The 22,001-nt window shown below is 41.0% G+C and overlaps 1 protein-coding gene across 2 annotated transcripts; it reads left to right on the plus strand.

The window, feature by feature from the left end:
* Positions 1–288: 288 nt before the first annotated feature.
* Positions 289–21,021, plus strand: itm2bb (integral membrane protein 2Bb). 2 transcript variants are annotated; one of them, XM_070838536.1, is made up of 7 exons: positions 289–439; positions 13,600–13,782; positions 16,126–16,194; positions 16,994–17,143; positions 18,015–18,125; positions 19,219–19,369; positions 20,177–21,021. In XM_070838536.1, exons 1-7 carry the CDS (start codon positions 356–358, stop codon positions 20,263–20,265), a joined length of 837 nt encoding a protein of 278 aa, XP_070694637.1. In that variant the 5' UTR covers positions 289–355; the 3' UTR covers positions 20,266–21,021. The 2 variants fall into 2 exon arrangements, with proteins under 2 accessions (XP_070694637.1, XP_070694638.1); XM_070838537.1 differs by having other exon boundaries at positions 290–439; positions 13,600–13,731.
* The last annotated feature ends 980 nt before the right edge of the window (positions 21,022–22,001 follow it).

Raw genomic sequence — 22,001 nt, forward strand, 5'->3', positions numbered from 1 at the left:
CCCAAAATGTGATGTCCACACATGTGTACGCCAGGTCTTTAGAGGTTAAAGCTTGAATACTGTTCTATCTCTTCTCTAAAAGTCATTGTATTGTTAAAAGTTACTTTTAACTGTGATTCAGAGGAATTGTTGCCAGGTCTGTTCAGCTATGCTTTTATTGCGAATTCAAACCGGAAGTCGCGCCGCAGGCCTGCGTCAGCTTCACGCCTCCGCTATCACAACAACAGATCAGAGACTTTGCCGGACGGAAGTGAGACTTTTTCTACTTCGGAGCAAATTCTCCGCATTTGTTGTGTTTTTGCAGCTCTTCGTCGTAGTTTCCGCCCGCTCGCAGTTTGTCAGCGTTGCTTCCAGGATGGTTAAAGTGTCTTTTAACTCGGCGTTGGGACAGAAAGATGTGAAAAAAGACGCCGAAACTCTGATTCCCGAGGAGGACAAAGTGAGTAGAAAATGGCTAACTGAGCTAACGACAACTTAGCTTCCAGCAGGAAGGCGCAGCTTATTTAATCACACAATGGCGATTCTGACTCCACTCTCACTTCGTCCTCACTATTTCTCTAACTTGTTCACTTAATTTAAAGTAATTGCAGTTTATTCAGGGGTTGTTTTTTTTCTAATTGTGTTGCAGTGACTGAGTTTGCCCACCGTCCAGCTCGTGTTCCTCATTCCCTGTTTATTTCTTTAAATAAATATCCTTTTCATAGTGTTTCTGTGTTAGACTGACATCCCTACTGCGTTTTAGAGATCAGTATCTGGAATAGTTACTGTGGGTCTTTCTTTTTAAAAGGAATCCCTTTAAGCTCAGTTTTAGTTCACTTTGGCAATAAAAAGATCTAGTTTGATTTACACAAGGTCAAATCCCACCTGGGGCTGAATTCTTAGACTTAGACTTTTCTTTATTTTCTTTATTTATTCTCATGTTACAGCAGCAACAATAGAACAGGGACAGTGAAAAGAAGCAATAGTAAAAGAAAAAATAGCAAAAATAGATATAAATATAAATATATGGCTGTAGATTCCCAACATGTTTTGCACTGTTCCTTCTGTGTGTTTGCTGATGGTTTCCTGATGGAGCGTGTTCTGTTCTAATGAGTCCCTTCTCTCAGTCTTCCACCTTCACCCTGCTCTCATGTTCTGTCTTGTTCCTTCTCGTGTTAAAAGTGCCTCACCCAGCAGACGGGGACGTGAAATGATCCTCAAACAATGCAAAGTCCAAGTGTTAAGCAGCAGTTTGGTCTTTAAAGGAGCCAGAAAAGCCGGTGAAAGGAGGCTTCCTGTTGGCTTTAAGGAGTCCAGAGGGGTCACGGAGGTGCTTTGGGAAAACTGGGGAACGTCAGAAAAGCTCCCAAAACATGAGGAACAACTTTAGGTTTGTGGTTTCTTAGAAATGAGACGACTGCGAGAAGGATAAAATGCAGTTTTGTCAGCAAAAAGGCTGCTTTGATTGTCAACGTTCAGCACATTTCAGATTGAAATTGACTATTGAGATCAATAATTGAGTCAGCAGAGCTGAGAGAGTGAATTAAAGTGCTGACGGCTGAGGCGTGATCTCTCTCTGGGTAAAGTCTAGTAAAAAGTCCCCACCCTGTTGTTTCGGTTTCAGGCGTTCAGAGGAAGTTTGATGTGTTTGCAGGCTGCAGGGAGAACCAGCCACATTTCACTTCAGAGTCTAATAAATGATTGCGGAGACGAAGAATAAAAGCTTCAGACGAGACTACTGACACTGCAGAGAACAATGCTTTTAGAGACACAAGACGAGTGAGATTAGCGAGAAACGGGTTTTTAATCAAGATCATCTACGCGCCTCCTTTCCAGTGTGGTTACTGTGGCTGCAGACGCTGCAGGTTTCAGTCTGTCTCACTCTTATCTTCGTAGTCAGAGCTTAATGTTTTCCTTCTGGCCATTGAAGCGAGTGCAAACACGGCAGATTCTGTATTTATCCGTCCTGTAGGGAGGGATTTTCCTGTACTTGGAGAAATCCCAAAACAGTGAAGGGGGCAGGGTGCTTGTCGCTTTAGTTTTAGTTCAGTTGGTTTTTTTGTTTCAGTTTTAGTTTCTTCTTATTATTATTATTATTATTACAATTTGGGATACACCAATCTGACTGAATCAGACTTTTTCAGTTCGCTGCGTGGGCTTTGGTCTTGAGCCCAGTATCTGATTCTGTGGTTTGATTAATAAGCGGTGTGGGAAGAGACTGGGACCTTTTTTTTTTTTTGTCCATTCACAATACAACAAATAGATACACAGATGTAAATGTAGTGACTAGCTATTTAGTAAATGAAATAGTAAATGGTAGTAACCAGCAGTTTGGTTTAAAAAAAAACCTTCTACAAGAAGAGAAAGTTTATAAATGCAGCAACAGGTTGTCTGCCTGACTTTGACTTTCATTTTGTAGGCTGTTGTTTGTCAGGTCATGTGTGTTCTTGTACAGTGCCGTTTTTGTTTGTTCTTTAGTTTAACACGTGTGTAGTTGTGCTTAAAGGAGATTCTGTCCGGCAGCCCAGTGTAGGTGCGCTGGTTTTGCAGCCCTCCATGTCTTCCTGGCTGCTCGTGCTAAGTTAACTTAGCGTTAGCTAACATGAAGCGTTAGTTTGCTGCAGGTGCATGACGTAGTCTGTGCTAGTAGACAGAAACCTGCAACTGAGCTAAAGAGATTTTCCCTGATGTCCCTGATCCAGCTATTGGCCCGATATCCGATATCATTATCGAGGTTGGTGCGTTCCACATTTGAACGTGGAGGGTATTTGTCAGGAGCAAGAACAGGGGACTGTGACCTAGATCTGAAATAACCCTTTCAAAGTCACACTGTAACACACAAAAACTGACTGATGGAGGCAGCTGTAGACCAGCAGCTTCCTTGTTCTGTGAGGTAAAATACTATTTTTGTCAATGGAGTCTGGTGGTTTTGAAGAGAGCGATATAACGGCTGTTTGTGGTTAAACAAAAAGGATTTTACAGGTCTGCCTCCGTAGGGATCCTTTCCATCAAGTTGCCAGAACCAGTCAGGGCCAAACATTTCACATTTCGTGGAGGTTGTTTGATAAATGTTGCAGCCATTGTGGCTGTTGGTCTAAAACTACCTGCCAGTCACGTAGACACCAAAATATATGAAAAGTAGTGCCCATGTTTGAAAATACAGGTGCTTTAGTGGTCTTTATTGGATTATTGGATTGTAGTGGTCATATTCCTCTCCAGTCTGTTTGTGTCAGTCTTTAACTGGTTAAACGGAGTTGAACCAATCAGCTAAATCCTCAGCCCGACGCTGAAACATTTATAGCAACAAAACTAGACCCAGCTAATCATTTAGGCTAATCATGTCAACACACTTAGTTTAGCTCGGCCCTGAAAAAGCTATGTCAGTGTGTGCAGGATTCTTCCTGCTGAACATAAAGCTCCAGATAAAAAATGCAGCACTCTGGCAGAGGTGGGATAAGCTCTCAGATCCTTTACCTCAGTAAAAGTAGTGATACTACACTGAAGAAATACTCACAAGTAACAACACAAGTCTATCACAAGTAAAAGTCCTGCATTCGAAATCTTACTGGAGTAAAATTACAAAAGTGTTAGAATCAAAATATCCGCAAAGATTCTCTATACAACATTCAGAGCATTACTATAACATTAATCAGCTATTTTCTACGTAATGATACAGTGGATTAATGTATGTGTTGTGTTTCTCTGCCCTTTGTTGAAGCCATCCAGACGGCTGTGTGTGCATGCGAGTTACTGAATCTTTAAATGAGTGAACCCGAAGCTGGAAAATGAGTCAGAGCTGCTGCCCAGCGACAGACTGAGTCAAGACAATAGCACAAATGCTAAGCAATATTGTCAGTCAGCTGTTGTGTAAAACGGCCATTATGGCGTTTCGGCAACAACCAAAGCCATGAAGGATAGAATATATTTATTTTGTTCTGAAACGGGCCATTTTGTGTAATGATATTTGTACGTTTGGTACTTGATGTGTATTTAGATCCACCTGTGTGCCAACTGATCCTGTGGCCCATCTTGCCTGTTATGTTGTGTTTAAAAGAATCAAAGTCTATGAAAACATGATGCTGTTTTCTCGTCGTATTGTAATCTGAAAATGCCCCAAAAGGCTTCATTTGTACATTAAAATCACTAAAATATTCTTCCGGGGTACAACGCCAATTACACTGCAAAGTAAATGATTGTTACTGTTGCTGTTGATTGATCTTCTGTCATAGACTAGTACATTTATCAGTCAGCTTTTTATTTCAGCACTGCACAAAATAGACATTTATTACAGTGATCTTTGCCGACTGAAGTCATCAGGCCTTTTCTGTGCAGAACCCCTTAGAGAAAACGCTGAATATAACCTCCAGACGGCTCAGCTGAAGGTTAGCGTGGAGGAACACCTGAGCTGATCTTCCAGCACATTAACACGTCGTCACTCTGCTGTCGGCTCCGTGCAGAGAAGATCACATCAGCGGCTCAGCTGAGGCAGCAGCAGTCGGTGAATCCCGCCCGGCGTGCTGCAGGTTAATGTCGTTCAGGCTGTGTCGGGACATGAAGGGAGGTGTGGGTGGAGCTCATTAAAGGTCAGTTTTCACAACTGTGTTCTCACATGAACTTCAGCTGTGGCTGGGCGTGGAACAGCAGCACTTGTTGACTTCTTACTGAACCTCAGTCAAATCCTTGTCGGTAATGTTCTTTGATCAGATACTTCCAGCTAATCATCAGTTTTTAAGCAAAAAAAAAGAAAACAAACTCCTCGATCAATTGTGAAGTTTGCTGCTTTTATGTTTTGAATAGTTTTGGATAAATCAAGATTTATAGACGTCTCTTTGAAAGTGGAATGGACATTTGCCACAGAGTTCTGCCATTTTATACACCATATTTTGGTTGATCAAGACAATATGGCAGATTAATCAGTGATGAAAATAACACACTGTTTGTGTATCAAAAGGGATTAGTTTGAACTAACCTTCAATACCACAAAGTCTAGTCTTCTAGACACAAGCACACATAAAAATAGAGCCCAGGTGTAAAAATACCGAGTTCCCCTTTAAGAAATCTTTGGTATTTTTATTTGACGACTAACTGATGATCAAAATTAGAGTTCTGTCGTAAAGCCAGCTGAGTAAAAAGAGGATTGTTGGACGACTGAGACTGATGGTGGGAGTGTGTGAGTGTGTGCTGAGACGGCTGAGCTATAAATGTAAACGTGGTTTTATAGGAGCCGGAGCTGGATATAGTCTGAGATGGACTGCTGTGAATGCAGATGCAGGGAGGAAACTTCTGTTCTGGGTGTCTGCGGGCTGATGGTGTGGGGGTGTGAGTGCTGAACAGAGTTTTTACTCGTGCGGGTTAAGAGCTTACGTCTAGTGCTTCTTCTCAAAATGATGAACTCATAAAGTACTGTTTAACCTATTAGGCTTTGATCATAAAAGCTTCTGAGTGTTAAATCATCACCTGTTTTTGGAAGCTTGGAAGTAGATTGCTCTTTTTGTTTTTGAATATTTTTAGGTTTTGGACCATTCAGACAAAAGTACATGTTTGTTTTCATGACTGGTGGAGGTTGTTTCGATGATTAATCGATAAGTCCATCGAAACGAAATGAATCTAATGTTTCATAGACCAAATAATTAATCGCAGTTAATCTTAGAGAATAATCGTCATTATGAAACTAATTAGAAAGTTGTCCATAGTACAGTAATCCATACCACTGGTGCTTTCACACCAATATGCCAGTTTATTTCTATTCATTTTAGAGAGGTGTTACTATGTTACACTCACATTTGGGCATTAAGGTTGAGTTAGGACACAGAGAAATGCATGTTGACATAACGCCTTGATGCCGTGATGAAAGGATGAATGCACAGTTTTTCAGCAGCTTCACTTGGGTCTTTCTGTGCAGATCTCATGTAGACATATGGGGGGAGTGAAGGCAAAGCTTGTTCAGACCCTGAAGCAACGACAACATTTCCCATTATGTGGATTGGTCCCATGTTGAGCCATGTGCTTTTCTTTATCTTAATGAAATCAGTTCTTTTTGTATTTTTGCTACTGGTTGGACAAAACAAGTGATTTAAAGATATCAATTTTTTGCTTCAGCAGAATTATGATTGTGAGAAATTGTGCTTTTTTGCTATTTTAGACATTTTATGGACCAGATCATTTATGCATAATCAACAGTAATTTTAGTCTCACCTTTCCATAATGTTGTTATGACACTAAGAATAGCAAGCTGAGCCTGTCAGTGGGAAAAACAAGCACTTTAATGCACATGCTTTGATTGGGCCCACCCCGTAATGGACGTACTCTGATTGGGTGCACATGATTACAGGGTGCAGACCTTTGCGAAAATCGCATTTGTGTGACTTGCCACAGCTCCCCAGTTATCCAAAACAAAAGTCCTCGCTGCTGGCAATTCAAACACGAAGCGCCTAGAAAAACATAGCAGCAGCTAGCGATGGGTGTAGGGGGAAATAGACGTCCTGAAGTGGTTTGCTCTGCGGTGGGGTAGAGGTATAAACTGCTCCTTCTCTGTAGAATGAGCTGGGACCCCCCAGGCGTGTCACTTCACTTCGCCAAGCTCCTGGCCATCTTGGTGATCAAGGAAGCTGGTATTTTAAAAACAAATGTTCCTGTGGAGGCATGCCTCCAGCCCTGCCATGCTGGTTCTTTGTCATCTTTCTCACACCTGATGAGTTTACTCCCGTGACATCTCAGGGCTGCAATGATCCACTGGACCAACACCAAAGTATGTAAAAAGTAGAGTCCAGATTTAAAAATACCGAAATTACCCTTTAATATTGTTGTTTGTGTTACCAGGGTTGAGCTGGTTCTTGCAGCAGATAGCAGGTGATTCATTCAAAGATGGAAATAAATGTAAATTATTTCCATCGCATGCTGCCAGAAACTTTCTGTATGCAAATCGCACAGCTTTACTTCAGTTTGCTGACTGTACAAACTCCCCAAAACACAATCAAACAGCATCAGTTGCATTCTTTTAAGGAATAAAGCTGGCCGGTGTTTTTTACTCTCTGACTTGAGGAAAAGTGATTTGACGGTAATGACCGTTTCAGATACTGATGTATCTGCCTGCATACCTATATTATGGGATTAAATCTTGTCCTTGGCCCCTCGCAGACTCCTGCTGCCCTCCGCCTGTGCGTCCTCTGATTGTTGTCTGAGGTCTGCCGACTATTTGAAGAGGATTATGGTTTAATCAGTCAGATAGAGACTCGAGCAGAGAGGTTTAGCAGTCTCCTACAGGGCGCCGGCAGCTAAAACTCAAGACGAAGGAAGATTAACCAGCCAGGCAGAAAGACCACCTCCACCCACCGTGCCCCCGCCCACACAGCAGCTAGGCCAACACCCCCCCCCCCATGACATGATGCAGAGAACAGGATTTATAGCTACATATACTATGTGTGCTTCCTTTCTAAAGCTGCAATGATTAGTCGAAGTATTCATTAGGTTTTCGAAAGAAAATTAACTTCTTGAATGTGAGGCTTTTTTGCTTTTTGTCATATATGATAGTCGGTGAAAAAGCTTGTCAAATGAGTCAGAAATGAATTATCAGATTAATTGATAATAAAAGTAATTGTTAGTTCTAGCTCAAGTTTTCTTTTGCTTCACATTAACTTTCTGCAGCGTTTCAGGGCTTAGTTTTATCCTGAATTTGGTTTCAATTTAGTTATTAACAGTTTCTTTTCTAATACCTTTCCCTGAGTTGTTTCACTTTTAATTGATAAAACTCCTGCAGCTTTAGTGGTAGCTCATAAAAAATGTGAGAATTTCTACACAATGCATTGATCATTTGAAATATTTGGTCAAGCAGACATAATGATGAAGAAAGAGGCAACATATTTTAGTTAGCTGTGGATTCTAGTTTCACTTTAGATTTAGTTTACATTTTATTCTTAATTAATGAGTTGATCTTTTTTTATTCATGGACTTTGATTAAAATGATTCTGATTCTGATTTGATAACTGTGGATGTGTCTGTATTTCTAGCACACTGATGATGTTGCTGTACTTGTTGCAGAGATCTGGATAACACACAGACTCCAATGCACTAGTGTGGCTTCACCCATGTTCATGGAAATGTTCGGTCAAGCTTTGTAGGTCCAAGAGACCTCGTAGAGACACAAAGCGAATTAGTGTGATGGTGAGTGTAAAGTAATGGTAACTAAACTAAACAGGGTCTCTGTGGTGCTCCAGTGTTGGGTAACCATTAACCAGAAGTGGCTGCTGTATGTAGTTCAGAGCAGAGGATGGAGTTTCACACTGAAACTAAACCTGTGTCCTGGACACTGATACTCAAGTGTCTCCACAGAGACACAAACACAAACTCCTCTCAGGTGGAGGGACGCTCAGGACACTGTGGGCTGAACCATGTTTAGGATCGGGGGAAGCACAGAATAAGTGTATAACTGCACGGAGATCAGGTCTCACAGCAAACCTCTCAAAACAATGAAAGCAGAACACCATTATAAACTAAATGTTGACATCAGATACATTTTTAAATGTTTCAAGGCAATGGACATAATAGAACGTAATATATTGTCATGTGATTCTCCTAAAATTATGTAATTAATGATTAGTCAACTAAAAATGAATTGGCAACAATTAAATTCAATCATTGAAGTTATTTTTCAAGCAGGTTTTCTATAATTTAACTGAATGTCTTTAGGTTTTGGGCTGTTTTTATGTCTTAGCCCAAAAAAAGCGAATCATGGATAGTTGGAGAAGACATAGGCTGTATAAAAGAAGTGGTTGTGGCCACTTAGACGCCACTCACTGGTGTGTTGACAGCTATTTTTCCACCTTGGTTATTTTGGAAAAAGAAGTGACCATATTTGGAGGAGAGGTTGGAGAATATTTCAGAATATTGATATCATATATGAGAGCATATATGAGCAAGTGTTTCTGGGAGTTTGATTTGATGCACTCCACTTAGACAAAGACGTTGAACCAGACAGACACACACACACACACACACAGCTGAAGGAAGCCTTCAAACTATATGAGAGTCCATGAAAGCTTAATTAACTGGAAAGCACTTGTTTGTTGTGGCTGCCTTAATGTGGTGGCTGGTCGCTTCATCTCAAAGAACCACACACACACAAAGCCAGCCATTGATGCCTGCTGTAGTGTGACGGTGTGATGCGAATGCAGCACAGATCTCCAGCAGAGAACCGGTAGCCCCCGTCCTCACTGCAGCACACTAGGCTGACGGGGGGGTTTCCGCTCCCAACAACAACAACAAGAAGCTTTCGAAATAAGACCGAAAGTAGCAACAGCAGACATGAAAGTAGAGATGAAGCATCTGCGGAGGTGGTCTGGGAACTGAAGGAGCGGTGGGTCAAAGCAGGACACCAGTTTATTGAGATTCAGTTTATATGTAATATATAAGACGTTTGCAGGAGGCTGCATAATTAGTCGTTTCTGCTTTTGGTAAACCTCACATATCTGCAGTCAACAACCATTTCAGTTTTAAAACTGCTTTTCGTTGTCATATATGAAAAGGAACCTTTTGTCTTTGTTTTTTGGACCCTTGGTTGGATGAAATGGGCAATAAGAAAAAGTGACACTGGGCTTTTTAATCGATTAATTGAGGAACATAATTGGGAAATCAATCGCTAATTAAAATCAGTGTTAATCTGCAGTGTTCAATGTTTGACTTAATTTAGAAGGTCTGTGGTAGCTCAGAATTGTCAAAATGTTTATAAAAGAAAATGATTTTATTCCTCATAAAATCAAAGTGTTTACTTGGGCGCTGGATATGTATTTATTTATTCTTTTAATCACTAATTTGATGAAGTAATCATGAAAATCTTCTTGTTCCCTGAGTGTGTTTGTATTCCTCACTGTACATATTGTTCCTGTTGTGTCAGCATACTTTACTGCTGACATACGAGTGTGTTAATGGGGCCGTGTTTGTGTGTGAAGTTGTGAAATGTTCGTCTGAAGGCCTGTTCGGTCTTGTTGGTGAAGCTTAAAGACTGTTGTGAAACAGGATGATCATGGCACTTGTGTCTGAGACACTTTCTTCAAACATTAGATTAACCGTGGAAACAAATGATATATTCAAACTTACATGTTTGAATTCAGCATTTACAGTCTATAAGCGCAGCAGAGCATTTCACTCTCAGCTTGACCTGTTGACCAGTCAGTAAACTAATTTAAAGATTGCCTCAGCCAGCTGCTGTGGAGCAACTGTGGCCAATCAAAGTACTGAAAGTACCCCTAGACCTGTAAGGTCCTTTTTGTTTAACCATAAACAGGCATTAAATGGCTCTCACCAAACTCCACTGACAAAATCAGTCATTTTCCCTTGAGGACAATGGGCTGGTCTACCAGAGCTTCAACGGTTAGCGTGTTTGTGTTTCTCTGTTACACAGGTATTCTGTTGGATCCAAATTAAGCCTTTAAAACACCAAAGTCACTCCATGACGCAAACAACCTTTGCGAGGTAAAGTCACTTTTTTTGCACATTTGTATTCTGTGCATTGATATTTCCAGTTAATATTATAAGTTCTATCTAATTGTAAATAAGTAAAGTCAAAGGCTGATGGGTTTACTGCTGGAGGAATACCACCTGCCTGACAGGCTGAATTCAGGGCCAGAAAGTCTCTGACCTAAACTGATCTGTTTAATATTCTCATCTGTCAGCTGGCTGCTGAAGATCTTCTTCTGCTTTCTATGCTGTTTTGACTTCAGTTCCTCTTTTCTTCCTTGGAAGTCAAGAGATGTTTTGAGTGATTCACACAAACCTCCGCTCAGCAGAGGTGACCTGAGCTTTACAGCTGATGGAGAGAGGCCTCAGGAAATGTTCCCTTTTAGTGTCTCTTTAGTGTCAGCCGGTCGGCCTGTCAAACACACTGCATCCAACACCACCAGCGTTTGCCACTCTCTCAGCCTCACTTCACTTTCCTCTTTTAAGCCGTTACCCGTACTTCCTTTTTTCATATTTTAGTCTCCAACTGCTGTTTCTTAGTTCCTTTTTTTAAACGTTACACAACATTGGACTGGGACTCATGCCTCACATTTATCAAGTTGTAACAGCACAGGACAAGCTGAAAAGCATTCTCCCAGATGGTATCGCTTTTCAAACAGAAAAGTCACGTGAATGTTAAACTGGAGCTGGACTGTCGGTCAAATGGGCCGCTATTTGTGACGATTGTAACCGAATATCCACACATCACTAGGGATAGAAAGACGACCATAAAAAACATAATTATCACTGTTTCTTCTCCACCTTTTCTGTCTCTTCTGTACTTGTAACAAGTGAATTTCCCCGGTTTGGGATCAATAAAGTCTATCTCATCTAATCTTAAATGTATTATTCCTCGTCCAAGTAAATGGCATCATACAATGTTTATGAAGAGGTTCCCTCAACTTACAGAGGAACAGAAAGGGTTCATGAGACACCAGTTTTAATGTAGAAGAATGTTTGATCAAAACAGAACTGATGTCACTGATTGAGGGCGGCCATTTTCAGTATGGGGTTTCCTGCCGACTGCTCCTGCTTTGTGCGGCTAGTTTGTCTACATGGGAACAAGAGGAGGAAGTGTTCATGTCCTTGTGTGATGAAGTGTGGAATTGTGGGAATCCAAAAACAATTAAATGTCAACATGATGTCAGAAATTAGACTCCACAGGTCTGGAAATATATTGACTAAGCAAGTGGTGGAGCCGCTGAATGATTTCCTCATAGAAGCAAGGAAGCCCCCTGGTTAATGTTACAGTCCTGTAGCTTTCTGTTATGGTTTACAGTTGCAACAGTTAATCAATTAGTAGATTGAGAGTCATAATCTGTAACGATTCTGGTAATCATTTATTTTTCATTTGAAGATGCCAAACGTTCCCCAGTTCCAGCTTCTGTAAGGAGAACCTTTTTTTTCTTTGTCCTGTGTGATCGTAATAGTATAGAGGATCTATGGGCAAATGAATCAATCTGATTATGCCAGTTATTTTCTGATATTTTAGATACCAGAATATACCACAATAATGATGTTGTGGCCACTAGTTTTATTTATTTCAACTTTGTTTCTGAAAAATCGTGTTTTGGTTGTAGTTTGGCCCATTGGATGGTTTCTCTGGAGAAGAAGCTCATCAGAGGTGGGAGAGGGATGACACTTTGTGCTCTTGACAGTCCAAAACTGAGACATATGTCATTTGCTATATGACAGACATGAGCAGCATCTTCATAGATGAAAAGCTGGAAACTATAAAAAATATTTTTCATTTTTTGTCATTTTTTTCAGCGTGTCTGGAAGTGAAGCCACAGATTTTGTTTTCATGCTGTATATCAGTTAAAAAGATGGGATGATGGTTGGAGGAAACCAGCAAAAGAGCAGCAGAGCTTTGTGTCAGTGACTCCTAGCTGTTTATCTTCATGTCTGAGAAAAGAGGAGATGAAGGCAGGGGTCTGGCCTCGCTCTGAAAGACGTCAGGCCTTGATCCATGGGGCCAAAGTCTACCTGCTGATGTTTGTCCGCTGATAAACCTCATTTCCTCTGTGCGCTTGAATATTTACCCACAATCCGTCTTTCCACTCTGCTCAGTTCAAGTTTCTCTAAGAGCTTGTTTAGGTGCAAGTGCAACACAGCAATTCTATTTATATTTTTTCTATTTATTTTATCTATTTATAGGTCTTTTAAATTAAAACCACCATCTGATATGTTTCCATTCTTATCAACCAGTACTCACACATACATCTTTGCACCCGTTACAGCAGTAAGAGTCAACAGTCATGCAGCAGCTCTGTAAGGCTGTGCTGAGGCCCAGTGGAGCCTTGGGCGCTGACATGCTAACAGAAGTAATCCATTTTAAAGTCCTAACAGAATGAAAATGCTCCATAGAAACAACTCAAACCGTGTCATCCTTTCTGTGCATGCCCTCCGTCTTGACTTGAATTTGTGGCTCCCAAGCTGAAATGGACCTCAGCAGAGAATTCAATTCTGATACAAACTCCTAAAGAACGGGGGAAAAAGATTTGATGCCTAGATGTTAGGAAAATAAGAAATAAAGACCTAATAACGCTGAAGAAATTAAAAACTGCTGTAAAAGCCTGTTGCATTATTTTAGTTATTATTGAAAGATAGCCATTGAGGAAGACGAATGCATTCATCACTTTTGCATATGACACAGCTGTTCAGATAAAGTATGTCAGTGCATGTTCACACCAGACTGTATTAGATCACATTGCATGAAAACAGTTGACCCTGAAAATCTAATATATACATATATATTATTATATATATGTATATAATACATATATATACTTAGAATAGCAATCTCAGTCTGTCAGTGGCAAAAACGAGCACTTCAATGGATGTACTTTGATGGGAGCAGTTGTCTCAAAGGATTATATTGCAGCCAATGCAACCAGTTTCATTGCTGCCAGCTGAGGTGATTTCCTGGACCATTTCCAAAACTTTGCACCATCTAGTCATCTAGATACCAAAATATGTACAAAGAAGGCTTTGGTTTAAAAATACTAAAGTTCTCCTTTTAATGTGAATCACGTGGTTGAATAACAGCCTTTGTGATCCTGGAATGAATGAATATGGTGGAAACTTCACCCTGTCTGATTGGCTCTCTTCTTTGTCTCTCTCCCACAGGATGCAGAGTTAGCTCTGCCGGTACCTCGGCAGTCTCGGGCCTGGTGCTGGTGCATGTGCCTGGGTCTCGCCCTCATGCTGTCTGGAGTGGTGGTTGGAGGAGCCTACCTGTACCGCTACTACACGCAGGAGGTGAGCAGACAGACGCAACAAGGGTGGGAAGGTGCTTCCAACAACAGAGAGGTAAACTGAATGATATTCAGATATGAAATGGTCTAGATGGAAACAGTAAAGCAGGACAAGTCACAGCCTGAATATTTCCGGTTATTTAAGGTTGTACAGCTCCCTATATTGTGCATTGTCTCGATTAGGAGACAATCCAAAACATATTCAGTTACACATTTCAGCAAAGTTTTTAAGAATTTAAAAAGCCAGCTGTAGAGAAAGAGAAAATGAATGCAGCACAGCAGTGGAAAAGATTAGCAGTAAATAAACAGTTTGTTAAGAATGAATGCGGCAGCCTGTCAAGAATAATGTAGAGCTCCCGTTATCTGGCTGGGAGCTGCAGCAATAGTAAATTAGGTTGGCTGGTTGACTCTTAATTTTCTAAATGGATTATCAGATATGGAAACAATAATCCCAAAAATTATTTTAAAGTGAAAACACATATTTTCAACATCGGCCTAAAGATGTTAAAGTGGAGTGAAAACTCAAAGAAGCATACAACATTTAATCATACCAACTAAAAAAAAACACATCCAAAAACACATCAGCATGATTAAAAACTTCCACGTCACAAAGGCACAAAGACAGGTAAGATAACAATGTAAGTGCAACTTTCATTATAAATCTGTTAACCCTGTTCCATAGAAAAGTCCTAACCTGACTTCTATAAGGTTCTCTCATAGTTAAAGACCTGTATGTAGCAGAGGGCTGTTCCACAACATGGCACCAGTGTAAAAGAACAGACATTTCTGTCTACATTATTCATACAAGGCCCATACTGGCCTTGGTGTTATAGTTATACTGAGGATGGATAATTGTCATCTGAAAGCACAAATATTGAGAAGCATACCCATTGAAAACATTGTACATGCAGCAGCTTCTGTTGTTCTACTCTGAGCTGCACTGGCAGCAGTCCTGCCCCTCTGAATTCATCAAGAGATGCACACACACCTAAATACGAAATAATACTTTTGCATCACCTGCAGTTTGTTCACATTTCTAAACGGAAAAGTTGAAACGCCATGTTCTGAGAAACAGGAACTTGTGCTCGCTGGCACGTAGATAACATTTTAGTGAGTGCCAAAGTAGGGTAGGCTGAGCAGAAAAGGCTGACAGTAGAAACACCAGTAGGATACTGAGACGCCTTTTTACACAACACGGACTTAAACTCCAGGACTGCCATGTATTTGGCACTACGCACAAGAGCTACTGCTTCCCAACCAAGCTGCATGTCTACACAGTTACTCTGTCATATTGTCCATTTTAGATGATGACAAACAGGCACCGTGTTCAGACTTAAGAGATAATAGAACAGTTGCCTTGGTGCTAAACACCCGTGTGTGCCTATCGTTTTTCCTCACAGAGAAAACCAACAAAGTGAATCAATAAAGAATTGAACCGATTAGCAGAATTGATGATGACACTGGTATTACATAGAAGATTGGCCTTGCATTTGTAGAGCGGACCTGTGTTGTGAACGCGCACCGTTATACGCTGTTCTCAAGACTGGTGGTGCCAGTTTTATTGATTCTAGTGGAGGCGTAGTGTTGCAGCTTGACCCACATTTCATTTTCAATCAGTGAAAGTGACATTGTGTGACTCCAATCTGTCATCCACATGCTTTAATCCTCGACGCCCCTGGCCTGGACCTGAGAGGAGAGTGTGGGACTGTGGGTGTAGTGTATGGTCAACATCGAGAAGGACGGCATGGGCTTTCTGCAGGGCTTCACTTTTAAAATAAATCGGGCAGACTGGCCCGTCTGATTCCTTGAACTTTGCTGCAGTGCATTTAGATTTCCAAACCAACAAATCATAGTAAAACATCTTGCTGACTGAGTAAAAGATTTGTAAAACATGGTCATCAGTGTCTCATCAATATCGACAGGCCTCCCATTGTTGACCCCTCATCTATTAGACGTCTGTATTCGCATCAAAACACAGTTTGCTGCCAATGACAGTTCCCAAATACTTGTGTGTGTTGACATCGTCCAGTACCTGACCCCTGATGGTGGTATGTACAGGAGCCAGTGGTTTTATTCTAAAATTAAAGGACACCTCTTGGTTTTTGGTTACATTCTGGCCCCAGACCTTTCCTGACTTTGCTACACTGGAAGAACCTGATCACATTTTGTTCATCAACAAAGAAAGCAGGCACCAGTCACCGCAGTTTCTAACCTCAGTCTCAATTCATTGAGGAATTCATTAAGGTGCCTTTTCTCGTGCCTCCTGTCACCTTTTGCTTTCACTCCTCTGACCGTACATTCAAGTCTCTTACTAGCTTTTTTTATTATCTTGTTTTACCCTCCTTATTTCTCATTTGATCAAGCTCATGTTTTTTTTGTCCATCCCTTGTCCCTGCAGGAGGGTCAGGTGTTTGTATGTGGAGTGAAATACCGTGAGGAGGACTACATGATCCCGGAGGAGGAGGAGGTATGATGTACATCACAGCACTGCACGCTCATCACTGTTCAGCACGTTTATTTAGTGTTTCTTCACTAATCATGACATACCGAGTCACCGGTTGATTGATGTTGAGTTACCGACAGAGTGATTGACATTTAAATCTGTTTACACCCACAGTTCTTCAAATCTTGTTTACTTTTCTTTGGTGGTCAATTTAAGTCATCTTAAAGGAAAAATGGTCAGGCAAAATAAAACACCCGTAGACACCTTAGAAGGCATTTTTACTCATTTCTAATGTCTTATAGACCAAATGAAACGAATAGGTAGATTCATCAGTAATAAAGATAAATGTTAATTGCAGCCCTATAAAGAATATAGAAGAAGTCAAGTGAGTTTCAGTTTGAGTTTTTATATCAAAAATCAATGGCTACCTGAAACAGTAGAAAAAACCAAGTGCACAGCAGCATGCTTAGCTGTGGTATTTAATTGATCCTCTGATGTGATCCTTTTAAGCCACGTTGAGTATTATTTGACAGCAGAGCTTTAATACTACAGCAGTCAGTGCTTGAGCAGAAATCCAATGGTGATTTATATGTTTACAGTGCAGCCAAACAAACTCAGGTTGTTTTAATGAAAGACAGTCAATAATAATAACAACCGCCATCTGATTTCAGACCGCTAACCTCAGTTATATACACATTGTGCTTCCTGTGGCTGCTTCACAATAAAAGCCCGCTAGTTTTCATCTGCAGCAACAGGACATTTGGATCCAAATTGATTTGGATTTGGAGTTCCGGCATAGTTAACTGGCTAAACTGGTTTGTAGGTGGAGGTGGAGCTGCCAAACCAGTTCCACCTGCGGCAACTGGAGGAGACAATCCGGGTGTTGGAGGCGGAGCAGGTGGAGCTCATCAACGTCCCCGTGCCCGAGTTTGACGATGGAGACCCAGCAGATATCGTCCACGACTTCCAGCGGGTGAGACGCCTCAGATAGAGATGACATGGTTCTGCCCTCAGGCTGTCATCACAGATCCTCTGCTGTTTTCTGTTTGATTGTGTCGATTGACTAATCGATTATCAGTAGACCCGTAATGTATATACAATATCCTATGAAAAGTCGATTGAAGGATCTGTATGGAGACACCGGAATTTAAAACGCTGCATATTTTTCACATTAAAAGTCCACCAATAATGACCAGGATGTAAGACTTTAATGTGAAAAATATGCTGGAAGTGTTGTTGATTCATGGTTTTATCAGGAAAAGTGAGTGAAAGTAATGGAATTGATTGGCATAGATATGTACAGAACAATGAATGTGTCATGAATGTGTCATGAATGTGTGAAGAGACCATGTAAACATGGAGGAAGTGTTGGGTTTCATTCACTGGGAGGCATGGGCAGTGGTTAGCACTGCTGAAGGTTCAGCAAGAAGGTTCCAGGTTCAAATCCAGGGTTGAATGTGGAGTTTGCATGTTCTCCCCGTGCTAGTGTGGGTTTTGTCCGGGTAGTCCGGCTTCCTCCCACAGTCCAAAGACATGCAGGGTAATTGGCGAATTGGTAAATTGCCTGTAGGTGTGAGAGTGAGAGTGAGTGGTTGTCTGTCTCTGTGTGTCGGCCCTGTGGTTGGCTGGCGACCAGTCCAGGGTGTACCCCGCCTCTCACCCAAAACCCTGCAACCCTGCTCCCCCGCAACCCTGACGGGTAAGCAATGTAGATAATGGATAATGGATGGGGAATTAGGAGAAAACTTCCAAATGAAGTATTTCTATTCTATTCTATTATTTAAAAAGTACAGATTTGTAAGCACTGGTTTTCTTGGTGTGTAAACGTTTCTCTTTTCTCTCAGAGGCTGACAGCCTACCTGGATCTGAGTCTGAACAAGTGCTACGTCATCCCACTCAACACCTCCATCGTCATGCCCCCCAGAGACTTTCTGGAGCTGCTCATCAATGTCAAGGTAACAGGCGACTTCTCCGCACGGGTTAGACTGATGTTAGACTGATGTTAGACTGATGTTAGACTGATGTTAGACTGATGTTACACTGATGTTAGACTGATGTTACACTGATGTTAGACTGATGTTAGACTGATGTTAGACTGATGTTAGACTGATGTTAGACTGATGTTAGACTGATGTTACACTGATGTTACACTGATGTTACACTGATGTTAGACTGATGTTAGACTGATGTTAGACTGATGTTACACTGATGTTAGACTGATGTTTGACCTTTTAAGATCCTCTGATCACAAACACCAGCAGCTCTGACAGTTCATTTAGTCTTTTTCGATCATTAGGTTTCCCACAGAGATATTAACGCTATGAGGGCAATGCAGGCAGCAAAACGTGGCAACAATGTGCAATTGAACCAGAGGAGCTTCTGGGGTGTTCAGATATTTTGTTCATATTTCGTCATTCAGAATAGTTTTGGCTCAGTATGTTTGTGTGTTTATTTAGATTTGATTTAGCATTTTTTCAATGCCCAATGTTTTGATTGTGGTTTACTGACTTGCATAACCTTTTAATGAGGTTGTACAGATTTAAGGGATATGAAGCATCAAAGAAACAAAATCACAATAAGCAGAAACACCAATGTAGGCAGTGGGGGGGGGCTCATTTCTGTTGCAGAGTTCAAAGGGTTAAAACTAAAGTTGAAGATTAGAATTTGTCTCACAGGAACAAAGCAAATACCTGCGTTTCCCAAACTGGTTAATTATTCCTTTTTAAGAGTGGGAAGAAGAAAACAAGATGAATGTTGTGAAGTAAATGAGTTTTTAAGAAATAAAGCTATAGAATCAGTTCAGTCTTCATTGTCCCGTAGTATAAAACCAACAGCTCATCTGTCAATAAAGCAGATAAAAAAGACATTAGGTTTAGAAACATACACAAAAGGTTCACAGTAACTGAGCAGTAGTTTTTTATTGCTCATACTAAAAAGTCCTTTTAGAATGTGTAGCACTTGGCCCTGAGGAGTCTGAAGGAGGCCAGTGTCTCTTCTATGAATTATTAAGATTTGTTGTGTGACCTTTTTGGGTTCCTCCTTGCGCAGGCTGGCACCTATCTGCCTCAGTCTTACCTTGTCCATGAGGAGATGATTGTGACCGAGCGCCTGCAGCATGTTGACCAGCTCGGCTACTTTATCTACAACCTCTGCCGCGGCAAAGAGACCTACAAGCTGCAGCGCAGAGACAGGATTCTGGGTAAGGAGAGCTCAGCAGACACTCCAGTTCGAAACTTTTTTGACTTACGGGTTTGGCACTTCAGCTTAGTTCGTAGAAGGGATGTACCGATCAGCTGGCTGGTGTTCCGTGACCTGCCTGATCATATCTGTCTCAGATATGATCGATTCATGTCACAGCCACACTTGAACATGATGGTGAGGTTCATGTGGAAAAAGACAAACGCCCACACATTGCGTACCATGGCAGTGATGTCATCAGTGATGTCATGCTTCTCCTAGCAATTCAGAACTCAGGGTGTATGAAGCCGCGCATCATGTGCCAAACCATAGGTCCACTTGGTTGTCACAGTGAAGTTAGATTTAAAGATAAAGATGAACACAGTGCAAAGGAGCTCCTAGAAACACAACCATCAGTCTTTCAAGTTTCCCCTTCCAGTAATGATGATTTATTTGTGTTTCTGCCTATTTGTGAAATCTAAACGTAGCCCCGTTTAGACGTGTGAATGTGTATGTCAAACCTGTGAGGACAAAATAAACCCGGCCTGGAGTGTTTGATGTTTTAAGTGACAGTGAGTGAAGGTTGTCCAACCTGGTGCAGATCTGGACACACTGGAACGTTATTTAATAGTCAATGTTTATGAAAATACAATTGAGCTTTTTCATCATAGAATTGTTACAAGTTTGTTTATGCTGTCAATTATAGTCCTTGGAAAGAAAGAAAACCAGAGTTGTCAGGTATCAGGTAACATCTGTCCTTTGTTTCATCTGTATGGCCCCCAAAGCCTCACAGGAAGCTAACTCATGGCCTCCTCTGGTCCTCTTACAGGTATGCAGAAGCGTGAAGCTCTGAACTGCCACAAGATTCGTCACTTTGGGCACAAGTTTGTGGTGGAAACTCTGATCTGTGAGGCTTAAGAGACTCCATCACCTCTCACCTGCTCTTAAAGTCACTGGCGTGCAGTGAGATCTGTGTTTTTGATCCTCACCTGTCTCTTTTTTTTCTGTCTTTTACTTCAGGTAGTTTGAGCGAGTGAGAGGAGTGAAATGTGAAGCTGTTTGCTAAATATTCATTGATTGTTAAAACAAAGGTGAAGAGTTGTGTATTTTTCCATTTTTCTGTACGGGGATCTTCTTGGAATTGTTATCTTATCAGAACATAACTAGCTAAAAGTCAGCTGAGTATAAAATATTAAATTATTTTAATCAAAATAACTGCAATTACAGCATGAACATGTAGTTGAGTAGATGAGTAAATTAACTTTCTTTCAGTGCAACATTTAAGATTTCAAGAGAAAGGGCAACTTTTGTACCACGGGATCAGTCCAGGGAGACTTTTGTTTTTTGTATTTTGTCTGCTGTAGCTATTAATACACTGCACCTGTTCTTTCTTAACTGGAAAACGATCTTAGAATAAGAGTGTGGACGTGTGCCGCTCTCGTTTAGCTTTAAAGATAACTTGGTTCAAGTATTAAATAATGAAATGGAAAAAATTCACAGCAGAGTTCACAAACGACACACACTTACGTTAAAATCTTTTTCTCAAGGGTTGTCTGTCTTTTTTTTTTGAATGTGTAATTTTTTTGGATAACTCTTCTTGTACTAATTTGTGTATATAATCTCTTTAAAGATATAAACAGACCAACACAATAAACGAAATGGAAAAAACAGAAATGCTGCCGTTTGTCTATTTTTCCCTCTGGTCGTTCAGGTGAACCCTTTAAGTCCTCGTTAAGCTGCCGGCGTACAATTGACAGGAAACCACAGCCGAACTTTGTGTTGACGATGATTAGCCGATGTTAGCAAGCTAGCTTACTAAACTAACACGGTGAACATTGTAGGAATGATCCCTGCTCAACACCAACATGTTAGCATCGTCACTGTGAGCATGCTAGCACGCTGATGTTAGCATTTAGCTGCTAGCATGGCCGGAGTCTTGTTTCCCACGGCGTTCTCTCGTGGTTTTACCTTGATCTCAAATGTTTTACCTTGATCTCCCCTGTCAAATGAATATGAATATGGAATGATGGCTGGAAAGTCTTTTAGTAGAGATTCCACACCATGTTTTTTCAATGTTAAAGTCATGTTTTTGATATCGGACCCAAAGATCACCCTCCCACTGTGTAATACACCCTCTGTTATTAGTTTGGAAAGAATGTGACACCCCTGCTCCTAGTTTCTTTCCAGTTCATGCTACTTTCTATTATTACCCCACTGCAAATATTATATGGAATACATATGAAATACAACTTGTGTACTTTTACTACTGATGTTTAACTGATAATACTTCATATCATTTTTGAATGCTGGACTTATTTGTAATGGACAGTTACATTGTTGTATTTGTGCTTTTACATACAAATAAAGGAACATGTCACTCCACCGCTGATGACATTGATGGTATTATCATAAAGCACTGTTGTCGTAGTTGACTTGTGTATTTGCGGTAGCCGCTCTGCTGAGTCACCATCTGACTGTCAGCAGCCGTCGCCTCATAGGACTCTCAGCGGATCAGCTGTCACAGCAGGCGCCCGGTGTGCTTGTCATTTGATCGCAGTGGAAAATTGTCCTTGATTAAAGTGCTAATCAGAGGGACCTTGCACAGCGGGATCATGGGAAATGGACCAGGTGGTTAGTGGTGGCGTGTCACCTTG

This window comes from Pempheris klunzingeri, chromosome 10 (genome assembly GCF_042242105.1).
Source record: "Pempheris klunzingeri isolate RE-2024b chromosome 10, fPemKlu1.hap1, whole genome shotgun sequence".
NCBI classification, from domain to species: Eukaryota; Metazoa; Chordata; class Actinopteri; order Acropomatiformes; family Pempheridae; genus Pempheris; species Pempheris klunzingeri.

Bases quoted from the DNA above. Each gene is read 5' to 3' on its own strand.
- itm2bb (XM_070838536.1), top strand. From the start codon at position 356: ATGGTTAAAGTGTCTTTTAACTCGGCGTTGGGACAGAAAGATGTGAAA. The intron at 13,783-16,125 runs GTAAACTGAATG...TTGTCCCTGCAG, and splicing joins GTGCTTCCAACAACAGAGAG to GAGGGTCAGGTGTTTGTATG. The intron at 18,126-19,218 runs GTAACAGGCGAC...CTCCTTGCGCAG, and splicing joins AGCTGCTCATCAATGTCAAG to GCTGGCACCTATCTGCCTCA.